The 22783-nt window shown below is 39.0% G+C and overlaps 1 protein-coding gene across 3 annotated transcripts in view; it reads left to right on the forward strand.

Annotated features, from left to right (window-relative positions):
* The window catches only part of LOC126259303 (protein spire), an 853493-nt gene that overhangs the window by 805890 nt on the left and 24820 nt on the right, over window positions 1-22783 (forward strand). For 2 of the 3 annotated variants that reach the window (XM_049955972.1, XM_049955973.1), the window contains 3 exons: window positions 6352-6544; window positions 13323-13591; window positions 13801-13938. In XM_049955972.1, the coding sequence (XP_049811929.1) occupies window positions 6352-6544; window positions 13323-13591; window positions 13801-13938 (600 nt within the window). The remainder of the gene's footprint in view (window positions 1-6351; window positions 6545-13322; window positions 13592-13800; window positions 13939-22783) is intronic. The other variant, XM_049955974.1, reaches the window with a different exon arrangement.

The following is a 22783-nucleotide window of genomic DNA, read 5'->3' on the forward strand; positions in this document are numbered from 1 at the left end:
CATAAATATATTGACTTGTGCTTGCTACACCCCAACTGTTCTTCCACAGTAAACATTACCACATCCAGCAAATTAGTTATACTATTACAGTATCCCTTGTAACCTCACAGTCGCAAATGGCTGCGGTCGCTTAAGGCATACGGCTCGAAGCTGTTCTCGAAGTAACATATTTGTAACAGTTCGTTGTGTTACTGTGGTGCCAACTGCTGCATCTGCAGCACGATGTGCCAGGACCGTACGCCGAACACGGTTGTTTCCCCTCTCGGTAGTGCCACGTTGTGTCTGGAGTCCGGTCTCCTTGCGACCGTACATTCTCTTCGCTACAGCTGCCAGCAATCCTGTACAATGGCTACATTCCTGCCAAGTGTTTCTGCAGTGTCGTAGAAGGAACATCCAGCATCTCGCAGCCCTGTTACGACCTCGTTCAAACTCGTTGAGGTGTTGATAATGGCGTCTTTGTCGCCTTAATGCATTCTTGACTAACATCAACTCACTACGCCCAGTCTAAAAGGTAACTAACACTTACGACTGTTGGAGCGTTTATTTAATGCAAACCTGGATTACATCCTCATAGTGACGCTACTAGTGCCACTCTTGTGCGACAGGCGCGAAATGCTAATATAAATAGTGTTTCAAATGTAGGAACACGCCTACCAACTTTCGTTTATATCGCACAATTTCTTCTTGGTGTTAAAACTTTTTTCCTGTCAGTATAATATATAGCGGTTCGTTGTAAACATTTGACTAGAATCTCCAGTTCATAGCTCTGAAAATACTCGAAAAGCTTCAGTACCTATGTTTATTACATTAATTACTTTTCTAATATTCAGAAATTAAAATTTCTTTTCTCTCTGTACCGTTTACTGAAGGTCGTACCATTCATTCAGCAGTGGCATTAATTGGTTTCCGAAGCCGCTTTCCAAGGCTGTGGAAAAGCATAGGGAATACAGGGAACGAAATTATTGATCGAAGGAAACAGCAAACATTTTCGATCAGGACCGCAATTTCATAACAGTGTTGAGAGGTTCCACTCTATTCGTTAAATAAGTACGACAAGTAATTTTGTTTGCATCGTCAGTAAATTTGTGAAAGCAAACGCATGTACTTGTAATTTATTTTTTATGCAGTCTGAATCGTATGCTTATAGTGTCATAAATTGCAGCTATTGTATACATGTCAGTATATATTTTTTATAGTTATTAACTTACTGTAGCAAAGTCCTTTATTAAGGCTACCGGTTTCTGAAGACACAGCCTTTGTCTTCAGGCATCTGATTGTGTGCACTAATCTCTATACCAGTAAATTCCCCAATGTAAAACAGCTTCAAACGTCTAATTACTTTACAAATGAGCTAAGTTGTTTACTATTTGCCGTTAAACATGTGAGAGAGTAGTAGTTTAGAAAATTTTTGCAATTATGTTTAAATTTTGTTGGAAGTCACTGAGTTTTGTAATTATGAAACACTAGACGAATGTAGTGTGGGTAATTTGCGCTCAGTTTTAGGCAAAAGCTGGTTTTTCACGTATCCAAATGGTTATGGCGTAGTATCTCCTGAACTGTGTCTCGTTCAATGAAATAATATTTCAGGCGCATTCAGTGGCATATGTGGACACTTTCGGCGAACTTTGTTGCAAATAGACTTATTAGTAAAGAAGTAATAAATTAAAACGTCATGCCTCTGCTGAAGGTTGATTTTATGAAAAGCGAAAATGTAGTAAGCGACAATTTTTTTTTCTCTTTTACCAGTCTGTGGCGGATGGCAGCGAGAAAAGTTTCATAAATATTGGAAATAATTTTCGAAGCCTGTTGCAAGTAGCTAGTGCTCTCATTCTCAAATACTGGGTCTGTATAGTCTAGGTATTTGCGCGCAATGAGTAATGCTGCCTGAAGGCTCACGTTCAGTTTTTAACTGTAATATTTGCTTTATTGTATTAAGCTTTTAGCACGAGTTTATATTCTTAATGAGTATATTACGACAAACATTTCAAATTTTTAAATTTTGTCAGTAATTAAGAGAAATATTTAAAATCAAATGGAAATATTTAAAATCAAATTTTTGTTGTCCATAGAAGCAACCTGCAACTGCTAACGGGTTCCGGAACAGTAACTTTAGTAACACAGATAAGTTTGCAGTCAGCGTTAATAAGGAACATTGTGACTGAGACAGTTTTTCTGCTGTTATTATCATTGTTATTATTATTACTATTATTAATTAGTATTATTTCGTTTGGTCCTTTAAGGAGGAGGTTTCTGGTATTGGCTAGCCGTTATACATTTTTTTCTGGCTCCGTTTATGGCGTTGAAGATTTTCTTGGCTAATCGTTAGCCGCCTATTCGTACTAAACGTCCATAAAATTCAGATGACTTTTCTATGTAATAAAACTAAATCGTTCCGCTATGGAATGCAAATCTACTGAACTTCTGCGCATATATATACACCGTGTTTGATCTGGGTTCCAAATATTTTCCGCACTACTTGTTCCATTTTGTCGATGACACTGACATTTGTGATAAAGGATGTCTCAGCTGCGTAGAATACTTCTGGGAGGACTTTGGTTGGCAGTGGTGTCGTGTGGCTTTGGTGGGAAGACCTTCCTTCCGACAGACATACTAGATACACGAGTCTAGATACTCATTATCGTCGGCAATGTTGCCGACAATTTCACCTTAGTACTCGAAATTTATAATCCGAATGATGATGCCACAGCTCTTCGTGAGGGATACCAGGTCTGCATGTTTCAGGTCCATATGCATACACTCTCCCCTCGTTATACTCTTGGAGGCGAGTTTTGACAGCAGTCTCATGAATCTTCTCAAGGGCATGTCTGGCTTCAGCGGTACAGTAAGTCATCGGCAAAGGGAAGACATTTGATGTTAATTCTTTCACTTTTTTATTCTTGTATTTATTCCGAGTGTTTTTACCATATTTTGATGATTTTATGTAGTATCAGACCGAAAAGGAATGGAGTTAACCCATCACCCACCTTACTTCTCCGTGATATCAAAATATTTGGAGATTCCGCCCATGGGTTTCACTTTGAGTTGTCTTTCTCAAATTCTGTTGGATCAAATTAGTTGTTTTGCTGTCCACACTAAATATTTATCTAGTACATTATAGTGTGGTACGATCAGTCTAGTGTAGGTTAAAAAAAAATAAAACAAACTTGACCACTGTGAGAATCGCCTGACCGCGTCATTATGTTCAGATTCCAGATCGTTTCTAGAAAAGATCTGACTTGTCGTAAGTCTGGCTGGTATTCTACCATTCCGTCTGTTACTCTGATCAGGTAAGGATGACGAGAGAGTACTTCTTTGTATGCGAATGGTAGAAGAGAAAACCTCAATAATTATTTTGGTCTGTCTTGTCACTCTTGTTTAGGGTAAATCAAAGCAGTTTTACAATCTGTAGGTACAACTTCGCTCTCCCAAATATTCAATCGATAGCTTGTGGTCTGTAAATCATGATTTATCTCCGATCTTCAGCAGTTCAACAGCTACTCCGTCTTACCTCAGTGCTTCGCTCTTTTCGATGTGTTAATATGTTGCAATGCATCTTAGCGTGAGACGATGAAATTGAGTCGTTGTTGGGGATGCGTCTATGAGATGGCAGTTTTCTGTAAGAGTTTCGCAGATCTATAATTTCTCAAAGTAATGCTTCAGAATGTCACAATTAGTCTTTCTACTGGTTTAATCTGTTTCGTCTAACTCGTAAGCGACGGAAACAAGTGTTGGTTGTTTAAATGAAAGTTCTGCCATTTTGCTGTATAGATTCATTCTGTTGTGCAATGATTATTTCGGTCTTTGGCCATTTTCTAGTACCACAATGTTAAACATCATCAGACTTCCACAAAAGAAGAAATTGTCGAAATATGTAATACAGGTGTCACAGCATATAAATGACAACATATTCCCAAAGTGCATGGCAGAAATAAAACCAAACATCTATCTATCGTTACCTAGGAAATGGTCCCTGCACATGTAATGGCTGTTCCTGGTGATCGTGTGTGGCACAGTTACTAAATGTATGTAAGACGTGCCTGTTACTTCTCTAGCACACACTTCGTGAATATGTTGTGATTTGTGTTTTAAATTATATGCCGTGACATCTGCATTATATAACCAAGTCTGGTGTACACTTTAAGAAAGGGGGAGAGAGAGAGAGAGAGAGAGAAAGTGCACCACGGAGGTATTACCCGAATAGAACGGAAATTGATGGATATGATGTACATGTACAGACAAACAAATAGTTGCACTTTCAGAAAAAGTGGATAATTTTTTCAAGAGAGAGAGAGCTTCACAAATTGAGCAAGTCAGTAACGCTTTGGTTCACCTGTGGCCCTTAAGCAATAACTTACTTGGCTTGGCATTGATTGATAGAGTTGTTGGATGCCCTCCTGGGGATATAGTGCCAAATTCTGTTACACTGGCGCGGTAGATCACAAAATCCCAAGATGGTTGGAGCACCCTACCCAAATTACTCCAAACGTTCTCAGCTGAGAGAGATCCAGCGACCTTTCTGGCCAAAATAGCGTTTGACAAATACGAAGACGAGCAGCAGAAACTACTCCCATATGCGGACAGGTATTATATTGCTGAAATCTAAGCCCAGATTGGCTTGTCATGATGGGCAACAAAGCGGGGTGTAGAGTGTAGTCGACGTACCGCGGATCTTGGTGCGAAAAGAAGTGACACCCCGGACAGTCACTCCTGGTTGTAGGGCCACATGGCAGACGACAGTCTGGTTGGTATTCCACCGCTGTCCAGGACGTCTCCAGAGGCGTCTTCGGCCTGGAATCCCACTGATTGGATTAGAATTGTCTTCAACGATGATTCACATTCATGTTTGCCAAACTCTGCGTTGGGTAGCAAGGTCGCCGGATATCTCCCCAATTTAGATTTAGGGCATTATGGGCAGGGCCCTCCAACTATCTCGGCATTATGACCGTCTAACGTGCCAGTTGGACTCTTGTCAATCATTGTCAAGCTGAAGAACTGTTTCCATAAGGACAAGAGGCGGACCAAAGCGTTATTGACTTGGTCAGTTAGCGAATCTCTTACTCTCGAATAAATCCTCAAATTCTTCTGAAATTGTAATCATTTGTTTGTACATGTACATCACATTTATCGCTTTCCGTCCCATTCGGATAATTCTCTCTCTCTCTCTCTCTCTCTCTCTCTCTCTCTCTCTCTCTCTCTCTCTCTCTCGAGTGTACTTCGACAATGACTTTGTTTACAGAAGTCTGATCGTGTTTAACATCGTGGTACTTGAAAATGGCTAAAAGCCTGAAATCGTGATTGTACAATAGAATAAATAATCTATACACTCAAATGGCGTAACTTTCATTTAAACAGTACAATATGACTGTGGTCCCAAGCTACAGAAAAATCATCAGATATTAGTTGATTTGTGCTTTGCTAGTTCTTCTCTTTCGTATAATTAATAACTGCCACAGACGGTAATGAGCGGACAAGCTTACGACAAATACTGCTGAAATAGTTTGCGAACTCTGAAAAAATGAACAGTGAAAGGACAGCAATTTTCAAATTCTAAACGAAAGGGGGAATGAGAGAGGAGCTGTGGGACATGACTTAGTCTTCAGCTCTGGTGGCGGCAATCCCGTTAGCTGTCGCTAAGCGCCCGCTAAGCAGGCTTTGGCTCGCAGTTACGTAGTTGCGCAGGAAGAGCGCTCTTCCCAGAGTTTTGTCACACTCGAGGCTCACTTGTTAAAAGATTCTCAGCTCACACTTTTATCGTGAATCTTCAATTTAAGGACTTCCCGAAGAACCTCTGCAACAATTCCTAGTTCGCTGCCAATCTCTGTAGCAACAATGCCACAAGCCAAATGTCATTAAGCTTACTTTTACAATAAATTGTGAAGAGCTTTGCACCGACCACACAGTTTTATTTTATCAAGGTTTTCATGTAGTAACTTCTGTTACCTTCGATGTAGACCTCAGCTGTAAATCGGAGAACTTCTTACTAAATTACACTTAAATCACACTGTTTTTGTACCACTCACTTTAAGTTCATTTCCAGAAACAATCCTTCAATTTTTTTTTTGTTTTTCATTCGCCTTTTTTTTCTTACAATGGTTATCCTTTTCCAAAGTGTCGTTACATCAGTATAGTGAAAGAAATTTGGGCTTGCATATTCGACAAATTAATGCATTCCCGTGCCTCGGTGTGTGTGGGATAAAACAGAAATTAGACGCATAATGGTCTATTCTGAACGAAAATATTTGCTAGAATCACAACAGATATTAAGGCACGGTTTGCACCTTTAATAGGCCAATGTTTCACTCTATCACATACCGAGCAGCAGCTCATTGAGCGGCAAACTGTCTGTTCCAGAGTGACGACGATGACGACGACGAAGACGACGTGGACGTAACGTCGCCGACGCGGAACGGCGGCCCCACCCCTGCGTCGTCGACTGCAGCGACCAAGGGCAGCTCGAGTGACGAAGGTCGCCGCCACCCCTGGCACCGGACAGGTATCCTGACGCACCACGAGTACCACAGCTACATGGACAGCGCTCTCGAGTGTACGCTCTCCAAGTCTTACGTGCCTGTGCCTGTCTGTGTCCTGTGTGGCATGCAGCATGAGCGCCTGGCTAACACGCACGCTCCACCACAGGCCTCACCGACTGACAGACATCTGCCCTCCAGGACGGTACCGAACTACCCAGTAACGACCTAAAGCTCTTGTGGCTGAAATGTATTCCTGGTGGGTCTGTAAAATCACGTGAAAATGAAATCGGGGGATATTATTCTGAGCATTTTGGTACAGATCTTCCAGGCTATCGAACAGATGTGGTAGTAAACAAGTAAGTGACCCATAATGTGTTTGTAGTTCACCTGTGCTCCAGAAGGTAATCCTCCCAAACGTGCATTACCTCAATTCATGCTTGTGATACACTACTGGCCATTAAAATTGCTACACCAAGAATAAATGCAGATGATAAACGGGTATCCATTGGACAGATATATTATACTACAACTGACATGTGATTACATTTCCACGTAATTTGGGTGCATAGATCCTGAGAAATCAGTACCCAGAACAACCACCTTTGGCCGTAATAACGGCCTTGATAATCCTGGGCATTGAGTCAAACAGAGCTTGGATGGCGTGTACAGGTACAGCTGCCCATGCAGTTTCAACACGATACCACAGTTCATCAAGAGTGGTGACTGGCGTATTGTGACGAGCCAGTTGCACAGCCACCATTGAACAGACGTTTTCAATTAGTGAGAGATCTGGAGAACGTGCTGGCCAGGGCAGCAGTCGAACATTTTCTGTATCCAGAAAGACCCGCACAGGACCTGCAACATGCGGTCGTGCATTATCCTGCTGAAATGTAGGGTTTCTCAGGGATCGAATGAAGGGTAGAGCCACGGGTTGTAACACATCTGAAAAATAACATCCACCGTTCAAAGTGCGGTCAGTGCGAACAAGAGGTGACAGACGTGTAACCAATGGCACCCCATACCGTCACGCTGGGTGATATGCCAGTATGGCAATGATGAATACACGCTTCCAGTGTGCGTTCACTGCGATGTCGCCAAACACGGATGCGACCAGCATGATGCTGTAAACAGAACCTGGATTCATCCCAAAAAATGGCGTTTTGTCATTCGTGCACCCAGGTTCATCATTGAGTACACCATCGCAGGCATTCCTGTCTGTGATGCAGCGTCAAGGGTAACCGCAACCATGGTCTCCGAGCTGATAGTCCACGCTGCTGCAAACGTCGTCGAACTGTTTGTGCAGATGGTTGTCGTCTTGCAAACGTCCCCATCTGTTGACTCAGGGATCGAGACGTGGCTGCACGATCCGTTACAGCCATGTAGATGAGATGCCTATCATCTTGACTGCTAGTAATAAGAGGCCTTTGGGATCCAGCACGGCATTACGTATTACCCTCCTGTACCCACTGATTCCATATTCTGCTAACAGTCACTGGACCTCTACCAATGCGAGCAGCAGTGTCGCGATACGATAAACCGCAATCGCGATAGGCCACAATCCCACCTTTATCAAAGACGGAAACGTGATGGTATGCATTTCTCCTCCATACACGAGGCATCACAACCACGTTTCACCAGGCAATGCCAGTCAATTGCTGTTTGTGTATAAGAAATCGATTGGAAACTTTCCTCATGTCAGTACGTTGGAGGTGTTGCCACCGGTGCCAACCTTGTGTGAGTGCTCTGAAAAGCTAATCATTTTCATATCACAGCGTCTTATTCCCGTCAGTTAAGTTTCGCATCTGTAGTACGTCATCTTCGTGGTGTAGCAATTTTAATGGCCAGTAGTGTAGATCACAGACATAATTTTCTTGAGCTGTACAATATTGATGGAGCAGAGCCAGAACAGTTTCACAGAGCCTGCAGGTGTGTACCTCTAGTAGTGTTCTTGCTGCATAATGACACTACAGGGAACAATTTCCTAATGAGCATCATCCAGCACAACTGCGCACATCTATTGATTAGCAGCCAAAGAAAACGGAGATCTCGTAACTAGCAGATAAATCATGCCCACATTTGAGGAGGAAGTGCCGAAACAAGTCAGTCTAACACACTGAAAATTTGTATTTTGTATCCCTTATGATACAGACAAACACTGTCTATTCACATGTTGAATGAGAGGGCTACAAAGCATTGGAGTTACAGTTCACAATTGACAGAGCAAGAGTCCCACAAAGGAACAGAGCTGATATCTCGTCATCCTAACAAGTTTCAAAATGAGATTGATAAATAACAAGAGAACTGTTAATATGATGGTTTTAATGCTTCAGCTGTTCTACATAGTCTTCCACCATTTGAATACAATGCGAAGAGAGTTCATATAACCATGTGAAACTGTCAGAAATGTTGCTCTTTGGTATGTTGGTCAACTCGCATGTCACACTGGCTTGAATATTGTTTGTCATCAAAGAATCAACCCTTCATGTGAATTTCTGCACTTCGTCATGTTGTGGCAGGTTTGTACTGACAACACCCACAATAATTTTCTTCAATTTATTCCAAAAAGTCGCAGGAGGCAGCCGTGCATTGCTGTTCTTATTCAGGAGTCAAGGTGGGCAAAACAAGCATTGCACATACGCCCATCTCCTTCAAAATATTCTGGAGAAAGTTTTGAACACTTGATTTAGAGATGTTGCTGCATTGCAATTCATGAAACGACCACGTTAACACAATATGGTAGCATGTCCACTACTCGACATAACCTGTTCACAATAGATTAGTAGAACATGTATCTCTTGTTTGCAGTTGTTCATTCAATTTGCCACTGTAGTCACTGCACTGATGTCACTTGTATGCCAGGAATAAAATCAACTTTGCAACCATTTTGATAGGTGGTGTAGAGTTGATAGGTACTTTTCCCAAAGAGTGAAATTTTCAATGACTAGTGCAGCAATGGACATAACAAGCATATTTCATACACTTCATTCCCCATACACACACAGGACCATGTTCACCTAGAAGGTATTCTGAACAGCAGCATCAGCTACATATGTGCAATGAGGCAACCTGAAACTACATAGTCATTAAGTACCAGTTTCTATGTCTGAGCTATCAGTCCACAAACCAAAAGATTAATTGCACCTTGCCTCATGCTGATCATTAAAAATTAATTTGAAATTCAGGGAACATATTTTACCTGTGTCATTAATGGATGTTCTTCTACATATCCAACAGAATGTGGCAGCAGCATGATTACGCAACTTCTGACTTCAGTGTAGATATCAGCAGGATTATGGATTCCTGGTCACTAGATGAGATGGATGGCTCTTCTAAAAGCTTACAAAGTCTCACAATGTAAATTATTCATACAAAGAGATCTGAAATCTTGTGTATAGTAGACACCAGTAGATCCAGATTTGTGGACATTATTGTCCAGATTATTATTTCGTGTTACGGAATCCACAATATGTGTGCTTGAATGGATGTAACCTAGTCTGATAAAATTTTATTACCATACTTGCATCAGTGTTGGTAGCCATTACTATGAACATCCGTTGCTGATATGCATTTATGCAATTAACACTGGTTTATTATTGGCATGGTATTCCATTACACTGTTACTTATAACAGAGTGATAATTTTTTGTCAATAAATAACAGTTCACAACAACTTGGTCATTTTAAACATCTTCAGGCCCATGTCACTTTTCACTGACCTTGCAGTTCACAAGTTCCCTGTATCAAAAGCTCAGTATACTGGCCCTTACATCTAATATCAGTTTTGCATACTTTAACTGAAACACCTTGTATAATGCATTAAAAGCATCTGGTCCCACTCTATGAATAGTTTTCGAATATCACAAGAACTGAATTGTTCTGTGCAATTTGTTCAGAAAGGTTACACTGTAGCAGAGACGTTTACAAAACTGTCCTCTAGATTATAAATAATTTGGTAGTAAATGAGACCACTTGTTGAACTCTTATGGCTTCCATATGCCACTTACATTTCTTAACTGTATAAAGTCCACATTTACTAAGGCTGAGAGGGTCTTGGTTATAGTTATTCACTGAATTACTCATTCCCTCAGTGACATTTTGGGTGTTTCAGGTACTGCACTCAGCAATGGATTAAGCAACAGTGGAATGAGATGCTCATTGTTTTAGGACTCACGGCAACTAGGGAAGACAAGGAAAGTATCAACTTAAGAAAACTGATGCTGATGCAAGAGGCAAGGTCAAAAAGGCATGCTACCTTGAATGCTGTAATTATAGACTTGAAATTGAAATTTGGAAGCAACAACAGCACTTGTATCATTAGCCAAAGGGTGTTTTCACACACCGTTACCCAGAGAAATGAAATTATAAAGGTTCATTACCACTAAATTCTCTTCTAGACATCTTGGGTTGACAATTGGGTTCTAGCCCTTTTATTTTCGAATGTTTTTTGACATTAATATGAATCTCCTAAGGAAGCCCAATATGACAGAGATTATTTTTAGGACAACAAAGATTCTAATAAAGTTATTTGATTAAATTGGGAAGAATGGCATTCAATGGCTGGCTCAGACTTCTGATCTCAACAAAATTGAGTAATCAGTTGAAATTTGTGTACTGCACCTTCTGCAAACTGGTATAATCCATCTGTGACCTACACTGAAAACAGCAGAGGCTGTGACACTTGTTAAGAGCAGGTCTGTCATACTGGCACTTTGTCTCTATACATGTGATATGTTATATGTTTAATGAGAGAGGTTGGAAAAGTAAAACAGCATTAAACATAATATTGTAAAAAAGCTGTTTACTCAAACAGTCATAACTGAGAAAGTACAGTTGATAGCAGAAGATGTATCATTAAGTGATGGGCTTGTTTTGGCTAGATGTGTGAGGAGAAAACTTCATTTTAAAACACTATAAACTGTTAAAATTAGAGATTGCCAGCATCTGTGAAGTTCCCTTAACATCTTCAGCGTATACTTCTCAAACAGTTACAAATATTTTCAGCTTAAATGATGAAAACAGATGTCAACAGAAATGCCACTAAACTGCATAAAAGCTTTATAAATATTATTCATAATAGTTAGTATAATTAAATATGAACTTTCGTTTGCATTCAGTATACGTTTAAAAGACTAGCAACTTTAGTTTACATATGAGCATGTTTAGAATAAATGTGATAAAAGTTAATTTTGCATGCTTCAGTGTTTGCTTTATAGTTTAATTAACAATAGACAGCGAAATTTTCTGTTTGTCTATTAATTTACTAAATTTTTTTTATCTTGTTTGTTGTTATATAAAGCTTCTCAAATATTTAGAAATTTTTCATTTTTATAGGCATGGTAGTACTTTTTGAGTGTAACAAGTGTTAGGTGATTTTTAATTCCTTTTTTTTATGTGTAGTCACTGATACATTTTGTACTTGTTATACGTACCTAATTTAGCTTGACATGTCTGAAAGATCGTACACATTATGAAAACTCTCTCCACTGTTTGGTAAATGTGGATGTGTGTCCTACTGCCAAAATTTCAAGTTGTTCGTTTATACTTTATGATTAGTTTAATGACAGGAACTCATGATCTTCAATATCTCATTTTCATGTAACTTTATGTTGATTATATGTTGAAGAAACAGTCATTCCAAGATTGTCATGAATGGATCAAATAATATTCATATTTTAGTAACCGTGATATCATACAAAGAACATATTTTAATCATTCTGACAAAATTAATAACCTGAAACTATGAGACGGGAGATTATTATTCTGTTATGGTAATGTTAAATATCGATTCTGTTATTGTATAGAACTGTGCTTTTAAATATTTGTTTAAAATGTCGTATTGCATGATCAGAAGAGATGGTAGTGACACATTGTGAATTGCTATAAAAATTGTTGGATTCCAAGGAATTTGCACACAGCTGCAGTGGCTGCAAGGAGAAGCCTAACTAAAATCCATGCAGTTGGTGACTACATTGTTGTAAAATGAGATGAGATGCTATGCTTTGCTTGGGTGTCATATATGATGTCTATGCCTACCACCCAGTCACCCAATCCCTTGAGTATAACCATTCAGTTCTTACTCAAAATGTTCATCAAGGTGGTCCCAAATATAATCACCAACATGAACTGGAACCCTTTGTATTTAAACCAAGAAAGCCATGTAGTATCCTTGCTTGGAATGTAGCAGAGAAAATAAACCCCGAGAGGGTTTGTTGTAGCATACTGAGTCAGGCACAAGAAGTTCGTACCAAACCATTGGAGATTATGCTTTTCTTATCAAACACCTTAGTGACCATCCAAGAATGACATGCACAGATTGGTAGTAGAACTTACATTATCCATTCTCTGATTCCAACATCAAGGAACTTATTTCTCTCTCTCTCTCTCTCTCTCTCTCTCTCTCTCTCTCTCTCTCACCCACCCGCGCTCTCTCTCTCACCCACCCGCGCGCTCTCTCTCTCTCTCTCTCTCTCTCTCTCTCTCTCTCTCTCTCTCTCTCTCTCTCTCTCACCCACCCGCTCTCTCTCTCTCTCTCTCTCTCTCTCTCTCTCTCTCTCTCTCTCTCTCTCTCCCTCCCCCCCTCCAGGACTAACAAGAAGTCAGCAGTCGCAAAAAAATTCTCAGACTTCTTGTTACATGGTGTTTATCTAAAAAGCTTATACTTCTGATTTTTTTTCCATGACTGAAAGCCTGATGACTTACCCAAATTGATGCAGCAAGAAAGAAGAGAGAAATTTATCATACTAATTCAGTTAACTGTAGTTTTTATGGTGAACATCTGATGTTATTTGTGAAGGGCTAGCAAAAAATTGTAATTCCAGTTAAAAGAGGCTGATAATATTGTATTATCTTACAGCGTACGACCTCGCAACGCAGTGTCCAAGTCGCCGGGCTTCGATGCGGAGGCACACAATCGTCGTGTGTAATCCGCAGCAACAGCAGTTGGCAGCAGAAGCTGGCGTGGGTAGCCAGTCAGTGCCACATTCGAGGCCACAATCGAGGGGTCCTACCCCATCGTCAGCAAGTTCAGAAGCGGGTACAGATACAGGCATGCTGGGATTAGGAAATACACTTCCCGAGATGTCGTGGTCGAGGTCTTCCCTGCAAGATGAGCTGCTGCATTCGGTTAGTTTTGCTAAAATGTGCTCGTTTTTAGTTGTATTGTAGTTATCAAAAACATGTGAAAGAGTTGTGGCAAACCAAATTGTGAAAATAGCATTTTGTCTCCATCCACATTGACTATACAGTTTTAGCTCATCACTGTAAAATGGACTTGCGAATTTTTATTGCATTGCTTATTGTTGCGATGACACCAGTTCTTCTTACTTTTGCAGAAAAACTGGCAGCAAGCCATGGAGTGCCTCTCTCTCACACTGGAGGAAATTGTCCACATACGGAGTGTGCTTACAAAAGCAGAATTGGAAAGTCTACCAGTAGAGGGGCATGTGAAAGAGGATGTAGAGAAACGAAAGGTGATTTGTAATATAATGTAATGAGCTGTATTTTAAAAAAGAAGTCCGACAAAACATTATTTAGGTTGTGTGTGTGTGTGTGTGTGTGTGTGTGTGTGTGTGTGTGTGTGTGTGTGTGTGTGTGTGTGTGTGTGTGTGCGGGCGGGCGGGCGGGCAGACATGCGCATGTCCCGAATTCGGAGATGAAATCTGTGACTTAGATGAGGATATATATGACATTGCAGCAACATAGTATTCTCACTTGGTCCTTCTGCAGTTGTAACATATTTTGGTTATCAATCCAATCTGTTTTTTTTTTTGTGATTTAATTTAAAATACATTGTAATACTGTATTTACAGTAATAACTAAAACACGATAATATTGTCAAAAGTGTAGACAATAATCATTCTGAGATAAGATCCTGAAAGCCTAGTTTTTAAGGAAACTTTCTAATAAAATTTTTGTTTTATTGATTTTTTATTTTTTATTTATTTATTTATTTATTTATTTATTTATTCATTAGTTCTTTGAAGCATTCTTGTGCAGAACAGCCACAGGGTGATGAAAGAAGAGTACATCATGAGATGGGAAGAGTCATGTGTGATGTGACGGTTACTGAAAAGAGATGATGTGTAGAAGATTTACAATACATGAAGCTATAGGCAACAAATCAAAGTTATCAGTTAGTTCTTTCCTGATTTTTTTTTTAGTCAGTGATTTGTTACGTACAGTTCTCAATACTTTGCTAGTGAAAGTGGCCAGCAATGTATCTTATGGCTAATGCAACTTCCAACCTGGTAGCTGCAGAAGCATGAACAATTTAGTCATCAAAGAACATGTCTCTACAGTAAAAACATATAAATTAATCCTATCTGTCACTTGGTAAAATTTTACTTATAAGAAAATGCAGCTAAATTATCATTTTAATGTACTAAACATATTTCTGAACTAAATGCATTCTAATTGACATATGAGCATAAAGAAATGAGACAAAGGCAAAAAATTAGTGAATACATAAAAATGATGTTGAAATATTAGTTCAGAGCAAAGGAATATAAAAATAAAGTGCCAGAACAGTAAAACTGTGAGACATGAAAAACATTTTAGTCTGACAAAAAGTAGTACACAATTTAAGAAGAATGTTTTTCAGCCTAGTCATATAGTAAATCAGTACATTTACTCTAATGAATCAAAATTTTTAATATACACAGTAAGATAACATTCTTCAAGCTGTGCAAAACACATACAACTTTTGTTATCACTCTAAGTGGCTCTTAGTGTACCCAGATATTCCTTCAGGCCTGGTAAACTAAAAATAATCACTGGGAGCCAAATCTGGTGAATAGTGCAGATTTAGAAGCACCTTGAGGTGAAGGTTACGTAGTTTTGCAACTCTGATAAAAGGCATGTTTGGGAATATGTTTTTGTAGTAGGAGAGCACTTCTTTTTTTTTTCCCCCTGCAAGATGCGGTTTTATGTAGTGTAAATAGCATATTTTAATTTGTTCTGTAATTAATTGTGATAGTCTCTGGTGATGGTTTTCCCATGTGGACACAGCCCCTGAGCACTATGCTACAAGAATCCCAGAAAACAGCAGCTGTAACTCTTTCTTACTGGTAGAATCATTGCACCGGTGCATTTTAACCTCATTTTCACTCACTGTTTCAACTGCTCCATTACCTCTGGCATGTAATGATGAACCCACAGTTCATCTTGTGTTATTTAATGTTATACAGACATTAATTTGCTTAAACAAAGACTTAAAAATGTTCAGTTCAGTGTGTATTTGATCAATTGTTGACAGGCGCTACATGTATTTCACACACAACTTCATCGTACACTATATTTTATGCAAAATGTGGTAGATGTGCTCTATTAAGACCTTTCTAATATTGCAATACTCAATCAGTTTCAATGGAGTTATGAATGTTTGCCAGAGTTTTATCAGTCATATAAGACGTTGGCATTGTGAACATCTCATCTTCATCAGATGCACAACTATGCTTAAATTCAACAAGATACTTATTAACTATTGTTTACAGAGGGGAAGAGTCTTCATTTTAGAGTTTAAATTTGGTTTCTATTTTCTATGGATGTAAACAACCTAAATCAAAATATTTTATTGTAGCTCCTCATAATCCAGATATCGATATCTCCAGAAAATATTGACACTTTGTTACTTACACAACTGACAACAGTGACAACAGGGGTATGCCTCTGAAACCTCACAGCTTGCTGTCTGAACAGCCTTGTTTCACAAATGTCATATGCAATATTTGGACAACAGTAATGCTGTCTTTGTTGGTTCGGATTGTTTAGAAAGTATCTCAAATTAGGGGTTGTCATGAGACGGCTGACTGGAAAACGTATTTTAAATCATATTATCAAAGGAAAACATTCATTGTTTATCGGGATCAGTATAGTAATTAATATAGTTGTCCTGAGCCATCAGTTAATTTTACCAACTAAAAAAACATACATTTTTACTATTTATTGTGTCATTTGTTGTTAACTTTTTCAGACAGAAAGTAAAAAAACTGAAATAATTTCTCCCATTTCCTGTCTGTCATTAACTGTACATAAAAAAATTACTGTCCATAAGCCTCCACATAAACTTCTCCAATTTTTCTTGTTGTGGTGAATGGCAAGTAAGTGTGTGTGTGTGTGTGTGTGTGTGTGTGTGTGTGTGTGTGTGTGTGAGATAAACATAACTCATCCAACTCCTCTGGGGCACTGCCATACTCTCACATTCATCAGTTTCACAGTTCAGGATGACTAGTTGAATATGATCTTCTAGGAAGTCGTGAATCTAATCACAGATTAGGTCTGATATACAGTTAGCTCATATTTTGTTCACTAAATAGAAGTGCAGAACTGCACTGAATGAATTCTGGATTCTGAACAAAAATGCATCTACTTCAGTTTCTTTGTGTACAATACACAGGATTCTGTGAACAAATAGACAGCAGAGTTTTACAGACTCTTGTTTTTGAGAAAGCTGTGTTGATTCCTATAAAGATTTTCATTTTGAAAGGGTTACAGTACATGATGTGTTAACATTAATGTAAACATGTGTGACTGCATTTTTACTATTTAAAATTTCAGTATAAATGTTATCATTTATCTTGTCATTTAAAATACAGAATGAGTACTTTCCTTTCACTTTCGTTTTGTATGTACTGTGGAATTAGGTAGTATTACAGTGAAATTACACGCTGAAAATATAAAACTGTCTCAAGAATATAATAACTATAAGTCTGACACAAGGTTGACCCTTGTGTGTTAATGAACATCACAGAATAACCTGGAAACGAACACAGTCGATGTTGATGCAGCACTGTGCTTGATCTATCAGACTGTGTGAGAGACATACACCAGCTCTGCCCGAGGGATAGAAAACAGTGTTTCTGGTGTGTGAGGATTATTTGAGAACACTTGGCTCTTCAGTTTGCCCCACAGGTAAAAAACACAAGTGGAGAGATGAGGCAATTGAAGTGGCCAAGAGATTCTATGGCCTCTGCTGATTGTCCTATCCTCACCAAACACCTCATACATGCTTGACAAGTTTGTCAAGGTGGTGTGTGCTGTTTCTCCATTGTGTTGAAAATATCCATACAGTCATTTGCCTTTTGTGAGTTGATCAACATATGGATTACACAGTTTCTGAACATTGTAGTTAGCATTAACAGTTCCTAGACAGACCCATGTTAAGATGCCAACACCAGACATAATGCACTGAACACCAATCTTGAGGTTATGCAATGGTTCTTCAAAGTACTGATGGGGATTTTCTGATACATAGTGGCACTTTACTGTAGATTTCAGCAAAACACTTCCCGTCTCGAACTCTTGCACAAATAGTTCCACACATTTTGCATGAATTGACAATGAAAAACATACTGTTTTATCATGAATCTAATTTTGTGTTGCATCCAGTTGGTGCCTAAAGCATCTGCTTTTCTCAAACATGACGACACAGTGAAGTACCCATGGGCAGAGCATATGGGAGATACACATGTGCTTACATATGACAGCAACTGAATAGAGCATCAAAATAGCGTTTTCCAGCATTTATTGTTATGGGTGTTTTCTGTCAGTGTTACATTTCGCCCCCTCTATACCACAAGTGAATATAAATTAAGGAGAAGCACAAATGACAAATTCATTTGATGTATACTGCAGACAATAAGTAACTGAAGTATGGTATATATCAGCACGTGTGTGTGTGTGGGGGGGGGGGGATGTTATTTAACAGGATCAGTGTGTCGTGTACATAGAAGATGTGAAATCATTGGTATCCGATGCTAGATTAGTAGGATTGTTCTCTTTTAAAGATAGTAATATTTTTGGGTTAAAGGTAAAAAAGCTTTGCCACTGAAGACCACCACCCCAAACCAAAGTACATCAACTGACAATGAAGCTGTGGGGTCGTTCCAGTAGGCTACTGTGGATGTAGGTCTAATGGGTCTGACTCCGGACATGTAGCTGGACTGTAGTGGAGTAATATTTGCACAGTAAAGGCATTTGTTGAATATAACTGACAAACTGGTAACATGGAAGGATTCTGAGCATTCAGATATTGGAGAAACAAAATGTTGACCAGTGCAATACGGGAATGTCTTTGTAGGAGCTTTAACCAGTGTAACACAGGAGGGGGGGGGGGGGGGGGGGGGGGGGAGAGAGAGAGAGAGAGAGAGAGAGAGAGAGCGGGTGGGTGAGATGTAGAATCCAAGCTGGTCGAACAGGTATCGGGTAACTTCTTTGTTTGAAGTGAATCTTCTTCCACCAAGAAAAATTTTCAGTTTTGGGAAGAGATGGAAGTTTGACAGTCACATCAAGTGAATAAGGCAGGTGTGGTAACAACTCGTACCTTAGTTTGTGTAATTTTGCAGAACAATAGGTCTCATGGCACACTTTGCTGCTATGACTGAGGTGATGTCCATCAACATTTTCTGGGAGGGTGGGTGGTTGTACAAGACCTTGATTTTGTGATTAAGCAATAATAGCTGGCAGCCACATGTTTAGTTCCACCCAGAAGCCGCTGCCTCCGTCACTGCAGTTGCAGCAGCCACCTGGGAGATGATGTCACACGAGCATCGCGATGTCAGCTCACCACTGTGCTGCACCTGGTAAAAAATTGTGCTCAAGCACTCCAGTAACAACCCACCTACCATTTGTCTCGGAGTAATGACTAAAAGCTAGGAAAAAGGACCCTGCAATATTCATTAACAAATGGGTGTATTATTGTTTTCATGTTTTAATTTTAGTGTGTAATGGAATGATACTCTTTCATAATTGGTTTTTGTAGGCAGTAAATGAAATTAGCTAACCATGGTTCCAAAACAATATACTTACTGGAAATAAAATAATTGTAATGTGATACATTTACATCCCCGCAGCTTGTGCACTACAATATTTATTTATTACTAATTACATACACTTCACTCAAATGCTATTATTTCACAGTTAATAAATATAGTTAACTTCTCAAACTTGGTGCTTAACTAATGCATCACCACATAACTGGAGGTTACAAAGTGGGATCCAATTTGTAAGGACATCCCCATAATACGAGGGTGGTTTGAAAAGTCCTCGGAACGGGATAGGAAAAAAGTGCTTTAATCACTGAAACTTTTTTTATTTCTCAATGTAGTCTCCTTGTAGATTAATGGACGTGGTCCAACGATGTTCTAATGCCTTGATCCCATCTCAAAAATGAGTTTCCTCCAGGCCTGCAAAATAGTTGTCAACTCTGGCTGTCAATTCTTTGTTTGAAGTGAATTTTCGTCCACCAAGAAAAATTTTCATTTTTGGGAGGAGATGGAAGTTTGACAGAGCCACATGCAGGTCTGGTAACAACTTGTACCTTAGTTCGTGTAATTTTGCCATGGCGACGGCACATTTTTAATCCTGCATCAAGAGTCGTGGCACCCATCTTGCAGATAATTCTTTCATTTCTAATTTGTCAGTTAAAATGTGATATACCATTTCAGATCACATCTGGCAAGCCTCAACAATTTCATGCACTTTCAATTGGTGATCCTCCATGACCATTTTGTGCACTTTTGCAATGATTTCTGTAGTAGTAACAAATTTTGTCTGACTATTGCGCAAATCATCATCAAATCTCTCCCAACCAAATTTAAATTCATTTGTCCACTTGAAAATAGTTGAATATGAAGCAGCAGTCCCCCCCCCCCCCCCCCCAGCACATTCTGGAAATCAGCATGAATGTCATTCGCTTTCGTACCTTTCATTAGGAACTACTTGGCCGGCCAGAGTGGCCGAGCGGCTCTGGGCACTACAGTCTGGAACCGCGCGACTGCTACGGTCGCAGGTTCGAATCCTGCCTCGGGCATGGATGTGTGTGATGTCCTTAGGTTAGTTAGGTTTAAGTAGTTCTAAGTTCTAGAGGACTGATGACCACAGCGGTTAAGTCCCATAGTGCTCAGAGCCATTTGAACCATTTTTTGAACTACTTAATCACTGCTCAAATCTAATCACTATGTGGGAACAGCAGAGCCACGTCACTGCCACAGCTATCTTCCAAGACCACTGACATGGCACCTTTTTTACAGGCAACAGTTCAGTGAATGTCACTTGGAAAAACTCTTTGTGCTAGCGCTGACCATTCGTGGTGATTTCGAGAACTTTTCAAACACCCTGTTATAAATGCCCATAGCTCAATTTGCCCAATGTGATATTATATGTCCATTTTCTGGATGGCCACAAATTTTGTTTGAAATTAACATTAGCTAACAGATTGACTCAGCAAGTTGTTGGCAATAAACTTACAGGTGGATTGCATGAGGACATGTTGTTTGTTGGTGGGTTGTGCATGTAAATCTGCTATTGTTTCATCATGATTTTTCTCTGTTTTGCCTTTTTGTTGTATACCAGCATTTTGAATGATTTTTTTAAAATCTTATTTTGGAGGAAATTAGGGAATGTTTCTTTTACTGAATTGCTTGGAAAGAGCAACAGAGTAAAAATTGCATGTAGTTCATTATTTTTTGGTGTAGAACAAAAATTAATGTGGGTTCCAGTGAGAATTGTAAATATGAATTCAGCAATGAAAGATAGGGAGATAGTATTCCCTACAGGATTTAAAGTGAATGAAGGGGAAACAGATAAACAAATTACAGGATTAGAAATAAACTGAAAACATTATGAAATTACGTGACTGCCCAAACCTTTGTCGACTGATAACCCAAATATTTACTGAGACGATACGTCTTGTAAGGTAAACATTCAACATTACTTCTGAGAAGATTACACGAATGCTCAAATAAAACTAACCAGTTCCTAGATCTTAGAGAGATGTGAAAATATTCTACCGAAGATATGAAATATTTCAAGGCAGAAACTTATAGTAAATTTGGGAAAGAGCAGAAAGAAACACAAGAAGTAATAGATGATGAGATTTATATTTTCATGCAAGAAATAACCAGTATAAATGAAAACCTGCAATGAGAAAGTGAACAAATCTCAGCAGTTGAAGAGAGTGTACATCATCACAAGAACTATAAGTGAGAGTCAGAGAGAAATGGCTATGGATACACATGAATTTGATAAAGCCTGTGCACAGATTAATATTGTGCAAGAACAGGTGATTGAACAGACATAATGGGAGATTACAGTAATAAATTGTAAATGAAAGTAACAGTAGCCTTCAGATAAGACAAACTCCCCTAGGCTTGCCAGCAACAGAAATTTCATTGCCAAAGTACAGATGTAGCAGAAATGTGAACCAGATATTGTTCCTCAAAGATTGTGAGGCACATTTCTGAGTGGAAGTAATCACTGAGGAGTAAAAGATGTTGATGATTCAGAAAGCAGTAGACAGCAAGAAAGGTGCGTGGTGTACAGTTTTATGTAGCAATTGAACAATATACTCACATTTTAAGGAGAAATTCTTGAGAACATATACAGCATTTCAGCATAGACACCATTAAAACTTAATCTTTGATAGACAGTATGAAGTACACTCAAGGCAGGCCATAGCTACTTAAGCGTCAAATTTAGCCATTCATGCATATCATCCAGACTGCTGCAGGATGTCCGATCAAAGCTTGTGACCTACTGTGAGGAGGCATTTTCTTATGCATATACAGGTATTTTTAGGTGTGAAATCAATAATTTTGTATATTCTTACGTACACTGAGGCCACATTGACGATATGGTCCAAATAAGAGATACTCAAATGTCATGTCGTGAACTGCAAGGAGGATGCGATGAACCGTGAAACATTGTCCATAGTAATGACTGCAGTGGTCAATTTTTAACACTTCGTGGAACAGGAGAAAAGAAATGTATTGACATACAAATGACCAATTCAACGCAAAATGTAAAGTCAGATGTAGACAGTCACTGAGGCAAAGAGCTGTCTCCAGAACTGACTAAAGGCTGAAAATTTTTATGCATGACAATAAGAGATTGAGATCAATACAGTGCTGGAAGTTTGAAATTTTTGTATTCGTAGAAAGCGTTGAGAAATGAGTAAAATGATAGAGAAATAATGATAAGGTGGAATGTTGGTGCTAGAATTTTGAATGTGAGAAAAATGATAGGTATAAGATCATGGTTTGATTCAGCTGGAGTAGTAGTGGGTAAGAGTATGTTAATCACAATTGTGTAAATATGTTATGTTCTTTTTGGCAGTAAAATGTTGTGAGAAACTCTGGCTGTGATAATTTAGAAAGAAAACACCACCTGCAGTCAGCTTCCAAAATTGATTGAAATGGTAAAGACAGGATGGGAGCATTGGAGTATATGTGCAGAAGAGAGGAGAATGATTATAATGGGAGATTTTGCAGGAGTAATCCATATGAACTAGCAAAGTTTTATGATGCCAGAAGTTTTGAT

Source organism: Schistocerca nitens, chromosome 5 (assembly GCF_023898315.1).
Source record: "Schistocerca nitens isolate TAMUIC-IGC-003100 chromosome 5, iqSchNite1.1, whole genome shotgun sequence".
In the NCBI taxonomy this organism is placed as follows: domain Eukaryota; kingdom Metazoa; phylum Arthropoda; class Insecta; order Orthoptera; family Acrididae; genus Schistocerca; species Schistocerca nitens.